This window comes from Pygocentrus nattereri, chromosome 12, assembly GCF_015220715.1.
Source record: "Pygocentrus nattereri isolate fPygNat1 chromosome 12, fPygNat1.pri, whole genome shotgun sequence".
Taxonomy (NCBI): domain Eukaryota; kingdom Metazoa; phylum Chordata; class Actinopteri; order Characiformes; family Serrasalmidae; genus Pygocentrus; species Pygocentrus nattereri.
The window spans coordinates 37,301,834-37,316,863 of NC_051222.1; the positions used below are offsets into that span (position 1 = coordinate 37,301,834).

General features: G+C 39.5%; 1 protein-coding gene across 1 annotated transcript; it reads left to right on the forward strand.

Annotated features, from left to right (window-relative positions):
- The first annotated feature begins 6,634 nt into the window (after positions 1–6,634).
- On the forward strand, positions 6,635–14,243 carry LOC108412160. The gene is made up of 7 exons (XM_017684081.2): positions 6,635–6,712; positions 8,906–9,202; positions 9,336–9,419; positions 10,447–10,530; positions 11,560–11,676; positions 11,797–11,822; positions 12,829–14,243. The coding sequence occupies exons 1-7, from the start codon at positions 6,673–6,675 to the stop codon at positions 13,441–13,443; spliced, it is 1,263 nt and encodes a 420-aa protein (XP_017539570.1). The 5' UTR covers positions 6,635–6,672; the 3' UTR covers positions 13,444–14,243.
- The last annotated feature ends 787 nt before the right edge of the window (positions 14,244–15,030 follow it).

The following is a 15,030-nucleotide window of genomic DNA, read 5'->3' on the forward strand; positions in this document are numbered from 1 at the left end:
TCCACTCAGAACAGGCCTCGTCAGGGTTAACCAAAGAAGTTGAGTCCACGTGTTCAGCGTTGCTGTAGAGGTTGAAGAAGTGGGAGGTCAGCCCGTCAGTGCTCAGACCATACACCACACAGTGCAGCGACTCTGTCTGCATGGCCATTGTCATTGAAGGAAGCCGCTGCGCTCTTCTGATGTGTGGCGGCGCCCTGGTGAGGAGTGCCAAGACAACTGTTTCTTGCCTACAGTCAAGCATGGTGGTGGTAGCATCATGGTCTGGGGCTACATGAATGCTGCCGGCACTGGGGAGCTGCAGTTCATTGAGGGAAACATGAACTCCAAAATGTACTGTGACCTTCGGAAACAGAGCATGATCCCCTCTCTTCAGAAACTGCGCCAAATGGCAGTTTTCCAACATGATAACAACCCCAAGATGACAACTGCCCTGCTAAAGGTAAAGGTGATGGACTGACCAAGTAAGGCTCCAGACCTAAACCCAACTGAGCACCTATGGGGCATCCTCAAGGGGAAGGAGGGAGGAGCACAAGGTGTCTAACATCCACCAGTTCTGTGATATTATCATGGAGAAGTGGAAGAGGATTCCAGTAGCAACCTGTGCAGCTCTGGTGAATTCCATGCCTAAGAGGGTTCAGGCAGTGCTAGACAGTAATTGTGGTCACACATAATATTGACACTCATTTGGAGGTGGTGTTCATTGTGAGGTGCTGCAAGCTGTTTAGACATTAATGTCTGGGTGTTGAGTTCTTTTCAGAGGACAGTAAATCTGCACTGCTGTACAAGCTGCACACTGACTACTTTAAGTTATATCCAAGTTTGATTTCTATAGTGTCGTTCCATCAAACAAAGACAGACAAAAATATTTGCAGATACGTGAGGCGTGTACTCAGTTTTGTGAGATACTGTAAGGATATTCTAACTGAACTGTAATACTGAGTATTTGGCTTGTTCTTGTCTCTGTCTCATCTCCAGGTTCCTCTGTCATCATCACTGTATTTGTCTGTGTGGCTCTGTTGCTGATTGGAGGATCAGCACTGATCGTCTACAAACTGAGGAACCACAGGATACAGGGTAAGCAGATTACTAGTATACATGACGTCCTTTAGTGACCTATTCAAAAACTAAAGCTGAAGGCTCCCTCTAGAGGACAAAGAAGGAGAATACACACAAATATCTGTATTGCTCATATTTTTAATATCTTTTTCCACAGACTCTGCCTCGACTGGCCAGAGAACAGACAAAAGTAAAGTGAGTAAAAATAATGTTGTTGAATTAAGGCACAAAAATTATGAAATATAACATTTTATTCTGAAATGTGGAAGAGATACTATATGTGAGCTGCAGAATGTTTATCTATGATCTGCCTGTACGAAGTGTCCTCCTCTGACCTTAGGGCGATGGAGTTTATGAAAATGTTCCACGTGGAAAGCAATACGACATCAGCATGGGTCCAGTCTACCAGAGCCTAAATCCATATCCTGACGTATCAGAATTAATCTATGAGGAACTTGATCCAAACACCAACCAATCAGAATCCATTTATGGGAATCTCAACATTAACAGCAGTGGATGAGGGGGGCATTTCACCAAGCAGTGTTTCCCAGCTACAAAATAAGAACCAAATGATAACTACCCATTAGAACTGTGCATAGCCTCTTCTCTATTTGGTCAAAGTTTAAATTTGGGCTGGCTGAGAAATTTACCAAATACTGCCAAACTCCCTCAAGTCTCAGGTTCTTTCCAGATGAATTGTAAAAGTAATGGTATTTTTTGTTTGTTTGTTTTTATACAGTATAAACTTCTGTCATAGATGATCACAATAGGAAAGAGTTAAATGCTTATCTGTACAATTGCTAAATTGCCTTATTACTTGTAAAGTCAATATTTTACATTTTTAAAGATTGCTTCTTTGAATATGTTTGCAACTTGTTTCTTGTAATTGGCTATAAGCCATCAAAAGCCTGATCTCTAGCTTTTCACTGTCAGTTTAATCCCCAGTTCTTTATAATGTGTACATTTCATTTTCAATAAACTCATCATGGAATCCATCTTGGAATGCATTGGTTTCTAGCTAAAAACTCTTTTTTTTTCCTTTTTTTTTTTTTAAAGTTGCCCCTCCCACCTCTACACCTCTGCTAGGTCCCTCGCACCATCTCTCTCCAACACAGGACACTAGCTGTGTCCTTTCCCATTAACAGGATGGAGAAACTTGAACGTTACAGCTCCACTGCAGCACAATTTAGAGAGAGAGGAAAAAAAGGGCATTTTTAGACACAACATGTCCATGTAATCTTAGCTGGTACTGGCCACGGTGAGGTTGGCACTGTGATATACATGTAGACAATCACATTTGTCAGTAATACACCAAAATGCAGCATTCCAACAACTGAGACTCCACTTACATAAACTATGAAATTTCAGTTAAATACACACATTTTTGTGCATCTTTACACTAAACAGGCTTTTCAAATGCTTTCAGATACAAGGTGTATAAGGGCGCCAAGTGGGTAACAGGAATCATGGCCACACCTAGCTATGAGGACACAAGGTCTGGAGGGTTTTTTCTTCCCCACACATCACCATTCGTGAGATTTAATGTGAAAACAGTGCAGTTGTGATAATGCAGCAGCCTATTCAAGAGTTACATCAGATATCAGAGGCCCACCCAATCAAATAGGGATAAAATATATATTACACTATACACCCTGAAATACATTACAATATACATTGCAATATAAACAACATTCTTCTTTTAAGATAAAATTTCTTTTCTGTGGGTGCTGTCAATGTATTATGGCCAATTCAAATTATTGCACTCTCCACCAAGCCCATCAGCAGTGACTTGTTCTCAGCTGACTCAGCTGAAAGGACAAGTTTCTCTACCATTTAAAACTGAAATGGAGTTTCTAGGTGAAAGTTTAAGGATTTTAAAGCAGATTCCCTGCGTAATCAGCTGTGTCTGTGAGACTGCGTGGCCTGCTGTGATGTCATCGATGTAGGTTAGAATTTGAAGCTCTGAACAAGTTTGAATGGAGTCTGTACATTAAGCAGTTCGGGCTGTATTAGTCACAGAAAAGTGTGGAAGAAGAATAAGAAGTATGAGAGATAACAATAGAGTGCTTTTTCAAGCACTCTAATGACAACTGTGATACAAATGACTAACATTTCAAGCACCTGCTCTGCTGCCTTATTTGATTTCCAGGTGGTCAGGTCTGGGAGAACTTCAGGTAACTAAGACAGAAGACAAAGAGTAGCAGTTCATGATTTCTTAAATTATTCTTAAGAGGTTTGTGGTTTAATGACTACTGTGAAGAGCTTCTACAGTACAATGCATGTTATCCTTAACAATATTTTACTTTTGAAATGTTATGTATATGCATTGTGCATGTTTTTCATCTGGGTATGAGGTACTTTGATGCAAAGACAAAATATCACCAATGGAAAGTGGACCCTCAGGCTCCAAAGGTCCAGAAGATTTGCCTAAGGGCCAGTTTGGTTCATTACTCCATTAATTAAAGATGCGTATGCCCAGATGTGAACATTAAACTGAACACATGCAAATTTCCCTAAGTTTTGTATCGCATCAGTTTCACCCTTGGAGTATCTGTAGGATCAAACATCTGGTAGAAGTGTGTGTACATTTGAGAGTAAAAGTTTAATATTCTAAAAGAATAAATGCTTCGCAAATAATAAATTATCAATATTATGACATCATATACGTGATGCCACCTGTGCAACAAGCCCAGTCGTGAAATTTCCTCTGTAATAAAAATTCCACAATCAACTGTCAATGGTATTATAACAAAGTGGAAGCGATTGGGAAGGACAGCAAGACGTAAAATAACAGAGCGGGGTCATGGATGCTGAGGTGCATAGTGTGCAGAGGTCACCAACTTTCTGCAGAGTCAATTGCTACAGACCTCCAAACTTCATGTGGCCTTCAGATCAGCTCAAGAACAGCGTGGAGAGCTTCATGGAATGGGTTTCCATGGCCGAGCAGCTGCATCCAAGCCTTACATCACCAAGCACAATGCAAAGCGTGGAATGCTGTGGTGTATAGCGCCGCCACTGGACTCTAGAGCAGTGGAGACGTGTTCTCTGGAGTGACCAATCACGCTTCTCCATACTTGTCTGACTGTTTTTCAGGAGTTGGGCTCGGCCCCTTAGTTCCAGTGAAAGGAACTCTTAAAGCTTCAGCACCAAGAGATTTTGGACAATTTCATGCTCCCAACTTTGTGGGAACAGTTTGGGGACGGCCCCTTCCTGTTCCAACATGATTGCGCACCAGTGCACAAAGCAGGTCCATAAAGACATGGATGAGCGAGTTTGGTGTGGAAGAACTTGACTGGCCTGCACAGAGTCCTGACCTCAACCCCATAGAACACCTTTAGGATGAATTACAATGGAGACTGCCGCCAGGCCTTCTCGTCCAACATCAGTTTCTGACCTGGCAAATGCGACTCTGGAAGAACAGCCATAAACACGCTCCTAACTTCTCTCCTACTATGAACCATCACGCCTACTTAGATCACAAGGTGCTGGCTCACTACTGGTACCTAGAATTAATAAAAAGTTACATCAGGGGGGAGAGCTTTCTCATACAAAGCCCCCCAGCTCTGGAATAATCTTCCTGTTAATGTTCGGGAATCAGACACAGCCTCAGTCTTTAAGTCTAGGCTAAAAACTTGTATAGTCGAGCATTTGGTGATTAGTCTTCCCAGTCAGATGTAGACCTGCTGAAGTCTCTGCTGCTCTGTTAACACTGTAATCTGTGGTCAGTCACTCTTTACTGAACTGACTGTGTTTTTCTTTACTTTCTTTGCCGAGTTGATCAGCTGCCCATCCTGTGATTGATGCTGCTGCCCCTTTTGCCTTTATCGGGTGCCCACTGCTCACCAGCCTTCTGGACCAGCTTGACCACCACTGAGCTTCTTGCTGTACAATGCTGTGCAATCCTCATCCTCAGATGCTACTGCCGCTGATAATCATAAACTAATCAGATTAACCGCTGCCCACCTGTTTTTCCCGCTTTGTACTACAATACTATAATTCTTTATACTAACAATGTTTGCTTTCTGGTGTTGACCAGAGGAGGATGGGTTCCCCCTTCTGAGTCTTGGTTCCTCTCAAGGTTTCTTCCTCTTTAGGGAGTTTTTCTTTGCCACTGTAGCCACTGGCGACGCTCATGGGGGCTCGGACCCGGATTTTTGTTTTATTTTTCTTTCTGTAATACTGTTTGTATTAGATTGTTCCGTAAAGCTGCTTTGTGACAACACCTGTTGTAAAAAACACTATATAAATAAACTTTGCTTGCTTGCTAACCCTTGTGGAAAGCCTTTTCAGATTTATTTTGTTTTTTTACATGCAAATAATTATAATACAGAAGCTAAAACTATCTGTTGTCCCATTTAGAGACAATACAGCAGAAGACTACAGAAAACTACAGTTTTAAATGTTATTTTACGAAAATAATGACACAATTACACCATTCTACCATCTTAAAAATTAGTAGTGGGAACTACTATGCACTCACTGCTTGACCTCAAAACTCTGCCAATACGCACAGCCATTAGCCACATTTACATGCAGCCTGATCATCCATTAAATATCCGACTAATAGCTCAGCTGAATATGTCCATGTATACACCTCAGTCGGAATAGACTAGTCTGTGTGCATTTGGAATACAATTTCTATCCCATTGAACGAGGAGGGTAATCATGTGAATAATACATTAAATAGAAGAATAGTAACTATGTAAACGCCTGTATCTGACTACATTCCCTATCGGCCAGTTTAAGTACCTTCTGTATGCGTGAAAGTTTAATACTGTTCAACACGGCGGAGCAGAAACTGGTCTGCAGAGGAGACAAAGTTCATGCTCTGATCTTTAAAAGACGGCGGTGAGACGGATGTCCAGCTTATGTGTCTCATAACATGACGTCTTCCTGTCTGCGTCCTTTAATAAGTACACGTCAAGAACGTTTTCCTGAGTCAGACACCTTAAAAATTAAAACATTAAAAACAAGCACTGCTCACTGCTGCTCATCTGGTTGCTGGTTGTCATGGTAACGTTTACACCAAATAGTGCTCTACACAAGCACATCATTTTGGATCTGATTATTTGTAGTGTGCATGTAAACTGGGATTTTCATCAGATTGCTGCAACTTTGATGAATAAGGGCCAATGCGTGGGTAAAATGCTGCAACACCACACAGCCCACATATGAAGAGATGAAAGGTCAATCAGCTCAAAAGAAAGGAGAGGGGGATGAATACATGTTCACAACATTAAAATCACCTCAGGCTTTTATCGTGAAAATGTGTTTATTCTTTTTTTTTTTATGCACGGAACTGAAATGTGGAACGGATAGCAGAGTGCAACCACCTTCTCCTGTTTCCTCAAAAGAATTAACTGAATGTCCAACCATATCCAACGTAATAACCAATCAGCTACTAGCTTCACTCTGTGTGTGGGTGGTGGGCCTTATTTTGGGCAATCAAATTCCCCTGTACCACTTAAGCCTCCCTCCCCCATATGGGACTTTTTCCAACCACCACAGAGGGAAGTGGAGACAGACACACACATAGGAACATAAGTGACAAAAACTAAAGTCATTTTTAAAGGGCTTTCATGGAAAGCAGATTGATTTTCTAAACTTCAGTCCAGAATGAACATCCTCCTTCTCCTCACCCTCTGTCGGGTCTCAGGTCAGATATATCACTTTTACTTGCTGCTAAATATGTCAAGAAATGTGTTTGTGAAATTTTTGATTTGAACATAAAGCTGATGTTCACAAAATGTTAGTGACTGTTTTATGTTCACTTATATAAATGCAAACTTAATAATTCCAAAAGGTAAGATTCCCCCTTTTTCTGACATGCTGTGTAAAATATCTTAAACTATATTGTTAATATGTTTAATTTGCTAATTGCGTTAACTGGACATATACATGTCTTGCTGATGTCAGAAGAAAACCTTGTATCTAAGTAAGTTTGGATGGTTTCCTTTGGTCTATACACACACACTGGCTACTTTATTAGGTACGCCTGTTCAGTTGCTTAACACAAATAGCCAATCAGCCAATTACACGGCCGCAACTCACTGCATTTAGGCATGGAGAGGTGGTCAAGACAAGCTGAAGTGCAGACCGAGCATCAGAATGGGGAAGAAAGGGGAAAATCTTCAAGGTTCGATGTGTTGTGCGTTCAGATATGGTATTCTGTATTCCTTGGTTGTAACAAGTGGTTATTTGAGTTCCTGTTGTCTTTCTATCATCTGGAACCAGTCTGCCCATTCTCCTCTGACCTCTCAAATTAACAAGGCATTTTTGTCCACACAACTGACTGCTCACTGGATATTTCCTCTTTTTCGGACAGTTCTCTGTAAACCCTAGAGATGGTTATATATATATATATATATATATATATATATATATATATATATATATATATATATATATATATATATATATATATATATATATATATATATATATATATATACACACACACACACACACACATACATACACACACACCCTTAGTACGCACATTTATTGGGCAACTATCATTCAGTACACACATTCAGTGTGTGTGTCAGTGTGTGTGTCAGTGTTATATATCACAAAAAGGCAGATAACCACTCTTAACCACTCTGTACAGTTATGGTGAGCAGGAAAGCATCTCCAAATGCACAACACAAACCTTGAAGGGGGGTGGGCTACAACAGCAGAAAACCACACTGGGTTCCACTTCTGTCAACCAAGAACAGAAAGCTGAGGCTGCAGTGTTCACAAGCTCACCAAAATCGAACAGCTCAAGAACGAAAGGATGTAGGATGGTCTGATATATTTCTGCTAAGGCACACAGATGGTAGGGTCAGATTTTGGCTTCAACAGCATGGATCCATGGATCCAACCTGCCTTGCGTCAACAGTCCAGGCTGGTGGAGGTGGTGTAACTGTGTGGAGAGTGGTATTAACAGACCCAAAATGTGCCAAGAAAACAATCAACCATCGCTTGAATGCAACAGTCTATTTAAGTGACAGTCTATTTGTTGCTGACCATGTGCATTCCTTCATGGCCATAATTAACCATCTTCTAACAGCTACTTCCAGCATGATAATATCCCATCTCACAAAGCAAACGTCATTTCAAACCGATTTCTTGAACACAAGTTTAATGGGGCTGTTGACGGCAAAGGGAAGCCCTACACAGTATGAGTGTTCCTAATAAAGTTCTCAATGAGTATAGTTATTTGTGTTGTTGGCCCTTATTCATTAAAGCTGAACAGCAAGCAAGCAGAGATTTGACCATCCAGATGTACAAATTATTGTGCATGATTCAGGAAACTTTTACAACAATGAAACAAGCACTGATTTCAGAGCGATTGTGTGGAATTTTTATTTACATATCATTTGCAATGGACACACATTAGGTAGAGAATGACAACAGCTGAAAAGAATAAAATTGGAAATTAAGAAAATGTAGCCTTTTATCCATTTCAGTCTCTCCATTTTATTCTCCTGTTTAAAATGTATTATTAAAGTAATTAATGAAGGATTAGTACCCTTTCATTCTTGTATCAACATATGATTGTAATGGATGGGGGGGTCCAGGTGGGATGCTGCTTAAGGACCTTAGATGTTCAAAAACAATCTTGCTGACACCTGAGCCAGATGTGGAGTAGATTTGGATGCTGTAACAGATCTGGAGTAGCTGAAAGCTGAAGCTTTTTTTTAGCTGAAGATTAGAGTTTAACTTTTCAGTGTGTTACTACAACGTAAATCATTCCTGAGGCATTACTGCGATAGAGACATAAGGCACAATGCAGATAGTAAGCGTTTCAATTGGAGTTTATGTTTATGGCTGATTGCTTGTTTCATGATTGTGTGATTTTCAGATGCTTGGAGTATAGAACATTTAACTGCTGTTCTAGGAGAGACTGTAACTATCAGCTGTAACTATCCTGAGAAGTTCAAGAGCAAACCCAAGTGTTTAGCCAAAAGATTTGATGACTCCCATACCATAGTGGTCAGTACCACAGAGGCTCCAAAAGGCAGATTCTCCATTTCTGATGACAGAAGGTCTAACACCATAAGTGTGAACATCATTAATGTGACACAAGAAGATTCAGGAGATTATTCCTGTAAAGTGATGAAAGGAAACACCTTGAGATGGATTTATCTTGAAATTATTGGTGAGATGCTTGTAGCTCTAAGTCTGCATTTTATACAAGTTCTTATGTTTCTCACAGACATCTTTATGCCATGTATGTTTTATGATTTAAATTTATTGTATATTTTGTTCACCTACAACATCACCAACGCCAGCAAGACCAAGTTCAACTCTGAAACCAACAACCTACAGGCACACATCTCCACTAGGAACAACGTTTACATCTAAAGGACAATTCAGTAAGAGCTCGGTTACTATCGAAAAATTCCCTTACATTCTGAAGTCCTAATATAAAGAGAACCAAATTAAACAAATGAGAAAAAAAATATTAGACTTGGTCATTTATAAATTGAGGAAAATCCAAAACTACGTATCAGGCAATATGGCAAAGTATGTGAACCTGACCCCCTTGTAAAGCAACAACTGCAACTAAATGTTTCCGGTAACTGTTGATTAGTCCTGCACGTCGGCTTGGTGGAGTTTTAGTCCTCAGTACAAAACTGCTTCACCTCTTATGTTGGTGGGTTTCCTCCCGTGAACTGCTGCTTTGGGTTCTTCCCACAACATTTCTATAGAATTAAGTTCATGACTTTGACGTGGCCATTTCCAAACCTTTAACTTTATTCTTCTTTAACCATTCTTTGGTAGAACGACCCACATTCTCTTGAGTTTCAGCTCCCAGACAGATGTCCTGACATTTTCCTTTAGAATTTGCCGGTATGATTCATGATTTCATTGTTCCATCAATGATGGCAAGCCAGACGCAGCAAAACAGGCCCACATCACGATACTACCACCTCCATCCATCACAGATGGGATTAGGTTTTTATGCTAGAATCCAGTGTTTTCCTTTCTCCAAACAAAACACTTCTCTTTAAAATATATATAACATTTTATTTTAGATAGATAGATAGATAGATAGATAGATAGATAGATAGATCTCATCTGTCCACAAAACATTGTTCCCATAGCCTTCTGTGATCTATAGCGAACTGCATGATAAAGAAACTGGTTCTCTTTATCTACTTTTAGGACTTGTGTGAAAATCTGATTAAGTATGAGAACAAATGTATGCAGAAATAGAGAAAATTTAAAAAGTTAAGAAACGTTCAAGCACCACTGTATATCCAGAAGGCTTCAGGTTCTAACTCATTTTCATACAAGTCCTTATGTTTCTGACAAATTCCTCAAATTTTTATACCACTAATGCTCAATATTTTACATTTTGTATGTTTTAATCCTCTACACCAAAACAACCACTGCCAGCAAGATCAAGTTCAACTCTGGAACCAACAACCTACAGGAACACATCTGTAGGGCAAACAGCATTTACATTTGATGAACAATTCAGTAAGAACTCTTAATATTCATAATTCCCTTTAAAATTGTGTAGAAATAGTATACATTAACATGAATAAATGCTTACTGCTATTACTGTTAAATGTTCTTGAGTAAGGTTGCAGTGTGCAACAGAAATCTCAAATATAAGATAACACCTACATGATTCCATGAACTTGGTTCACTTGAGTGTCAGAATTTGGCACAACACCTGTTCTCAAATGACTGACTATAGCATTCAGCTATACAATGTCAGCGTCCTAAAGCGCATTGAAAAGGCCCTTAATAAAAAGCTGGATTCCACTTGAGAGGGTTGACAAGAGTTGAGTATTTTTTTATTTTAAAAACAGATACATTTCCGGGGGCAGTTATCAGGATCCCCCTTATTAATTTCTCAAAAGCACTTAAATTGGATGAGCAAGAAAAGTTGATGTGCCTTAATAAGCACATCAAGAAAAACATGGCCTATATCCCACAATTGCCAGCAGCTCAGTTTGAGGTCACCCAGGACAAAATACACTGGACACCAGCATGTGCTAGGGTCATGCTAGAACATTGGGCCAAGCACTTAAACTGGGGAAGCCTTTGAACCCAAAACAGGGTCTACAGAGAGGTGGTGAGGTATTAAACCTTTCAAAATGCTTCATACCTACGGAAAGTCAGCTAAAACTTCTAAATAAAGGCTTAACATTTATCCCCACACCTAAAATAGATCAAAATATGAAAAAACAACACCACACACACACACACACACACACACACACACACAAAAAAAAAAAACCCACACGATACCGGTGACTATCGACTTTGAATGTTTCCAATGTTCAAGTGCTTCTCAAGTGCTAAACTGAAAAGGCAAAATCTATACAACAAACATGTCTGGGCTGATCGATTGGAACTGCTGTCAGAGGAAAACTCTACATTTGATTTTTTCACCCGTTTCTTTAAATGTGGCCCCATTTGAACTGTATGTTTCTAATGAATGTGATGACATCTTAGCTGAATGTTTTTTCTGTTCCTGCCTCTGGGTTTCATTTCCAGGTTTCGCCATCATCACTGCGTGTTTCTTTATAGCTCTAATACTGCTTGGAGGATTATTTATGATGAAATACAGACAGAGACAGCACAAGACACATGCTGCGATCACTCGCTGTGTAGGTAAATGTTGCACTTTGTTCTACCGAAGATTAACTCCACTCTGAGACTAAAACTAAAGTCTGTTTACAGCAGACCGTTTGAAAAGAGCATCCGTCACTGATTGCTTCTCTTTTTCCACAGATTCTGCTTGTAGAGGCCAAAAAACAGTAAGTGTTTTTGTAATACTGACTAAAACTTACATTTTCTCTGAAAACAAACGTGTAATAAAAAAAATAGAATTTATCTATGGACAGGACAGACTACTGTGTGTAAATATTAGGGGAATAGTTGAGCAGTTGTCGCAACTTGATTCTCAAACTGACATTGTGGTTTTGTGAAACTCTGTTCATGCTTGTGACCACACAAGTAAAAAAAAAAAATTTAAAAGAGAACAATTATTCACTTTTATTTCCATTTAACCCCTTTCTCAGCCAGTGCCACTGGCCAGCCCAAAGTTTTATGACACACTTTTACAACTAAGAATAGCTTAGGCTGTTTGCATTGAAGCCCTTGTAGTTACTGAATAACTGGACTTAGTATGTAATAAGTCTGGGATTTTAAGGGGTTAATATACAGGGTGATTCAAAAAGATTCATCCAATTTCAAAATTATTTTTCACTTGTAAATCATTACAGAACAATGCAATAAACTGTAAATGCTTCAGTTGAGCATAAAGTTTATTTTGTAATTTTACAAGTGCTCAGTATGAACCTCCTCCAGCTGTACGGACAACATCAAGGCCAAAGTCAAATTCATCCCATACTCGATTGAGCATGTCGGGCGTCGCTTTACTCAGAGCTCTGTACATCTGCCTTAGTCTCACCTCAATGTAAAGACCAGGTTTTGGAACCAAAGCATTATACTCAAATTTCCACACCCCCAAGAGAGTCATACAGAACAGAGTGAGACATTTGAATCCTGTTGTAAAAACCTTACTGTCATAAAACAACCAGAGCTGATCTAAACAAGTGCTCTATTCCTGTCCTTATAAAAGACAAGACGCACTGGAAGTATACTAAATAACAAAAGATGTAGGTGTCTGAATTGTTTGCCCTGTTTATCATTTGTTAGATCTGCTGTATGTCTCATGGATTTGTTTTACAGTTTGCTATGGGACTATGGAATGTTTCTGTATCATCTGGTAATTTGTACTCTGTGCTGCTTTGATTTCAGACAGGTGGCGATGATGAAAATGATCCACCTAGACCAAACACCAAACAATCAAATTCAGATCATCAGAGCCCAAACTCCAACATGAGCCAATCGGCCAGTCTATCAGGTTCAGACTACAAGAAACCAAACTCATACCCTAACCAATCACTTCCAGTCTACCAGAGTACAAAATTCAACAACCGATCAAATTCTGACACAAGCCAATCAGACTCAGACTATGAGAATCCAAACCCATACCCTAACCAATTAAATTCAGCTTCCCAGAGCCAATCAGATTCAGTTTACCAGAGTCCAAACTCTGACACAAGCCAATCAGATTCAGACTATGAGGATCCAAACTCATTCCTTAGCCAATCACTTTCAGCCTACCAGAGCCCAAACTCCAACACCAAGCAATCAGATTCAGTCTACAAAAGTCCAAACTCTGACACAAGCCAATCAGATTCAGACTACGAGAATCCAAACCCATACCCTGGCCAATCACTTCCAGCCTACCAGAGTCCAAACTCCAACACCAACCAATCAGATTCAGTCTACCAGAGTTTAGACCCTAAAACAAAGGACATAAATTCAGTCTACCACACTTTAGGTCCTAGACATATTATATTTAAGTAGGGCTGGCCCAAATAATTTGATTACCTGAGCACTCAGGTAATCAAATTTGTGACTCTGTCCTTAGTTTATTTACTGAAAGCATTGATTTCTTACACAATAATTTTAATCTTAAATAAATTTTACCAGCAGAGTCGCTAAAATAGAGAAATTGTTAATACATATGAAAAAATTATAGCTGGTTTAGTTTAAAATGCATCTTATCTTCAAGTTCATTTCAGGCATCTCACCTTGTCATAGAGCACCCCTTGTCATGGGGACACAGAAGCTAAAAGGTAAAGCATGTGTGCAACTGATGACAGATGTCTAGCACTGATTAAGAGACTAAAATGCTCCAAATATTAGCTTTTTGAAATATATTATTATTTCATTATAATATATTATATGCACAAAAAGTGCTGCTGGGTCAGCCCTAGATTTCAATGATCAAACCTTTGGTGCCAAAATAAAACATTCTAGCATGAATATGAGAAAATGAAAGAACTTACATAGAACGATCACCTGTAGCATAATTAAGTGAATGTGCATTTCCGTTCTTAATTTTACAAAAAAAAAAAAAAAGACTAATATAAATTTTTCCTCTGCATACTGTAAAAGTGTCAATATGTTGTATATATTTGCTGATTCATTGGTTAAACAGGCAGTTCAAACTCTGCTGTAGTATAGAATGTCACCTCTACTGCCTAAAATGACATGAAAACCACTCATTTTAGATCATTTCATGAATGTTGATCAGCAGGTATGTCACTGCAAGAGTTTCAATTATGTGATTTAATATAAATAAATTACACAAGACATTTTGATTTTGTATTGCAAACATTTGTTCTCTAATTAAATGTATAGCTCCACTGGCCGTATTTCTCTGACCAACACCAAGAATATTGTCTCATTCATCAATAAAACCAATAAAATAGAACACAAAAATATATATTACATGTATGTATATATATATATATATACACACACACACACACACACACACACACACACACACACACGCACAGACGCGCACGCTATAAGCTTTCCACAAGAGTTAGGAGTGTGTTTATGGGAATTTTTGACCGTTCTTCCAGAAGCGCATTTGTGAGTTCAGACACTGATGTTGGACGAGAAGGCCTGGCTCACAGTCTCCACTCTAATTCATCCCAAAGGTGTTCTATGGGGTTGAGGTCAGGACTCTGTGCAGGCCAGTCAAGTTCTTCCACACCACACTGGCTCATCCGTGTCTTTATGGACCTGCTTTTTGCACTGGTGCGCAGTCATGTTGGAACAGGAAGTCCCCAAACTGTTCCCACAAAGTTGGGAGCATGAACTTGTCCAAAGTCTCTTGGTGCTGAAGCATTAAGAGTTCCTTTCACTGGAACTAAGGGGCTGAGCCCAACTCCTGAAAAACAACCCCACACCATAATTGACTAATCTGAAGGTCACATGAAGTTTGGAGGTCTGTAGTGATTGACTCTGTAGAAAGTTGCTGACCTCTGCGCACTATGCCCCTCAGCATCCGCTGACCCCGCTCTGTCATTTTACGTGGCCGACCACTTCGTGGCTGAGTTGCTGTCGTTCCCAATCGCTTCCACTTTGTTATAATCC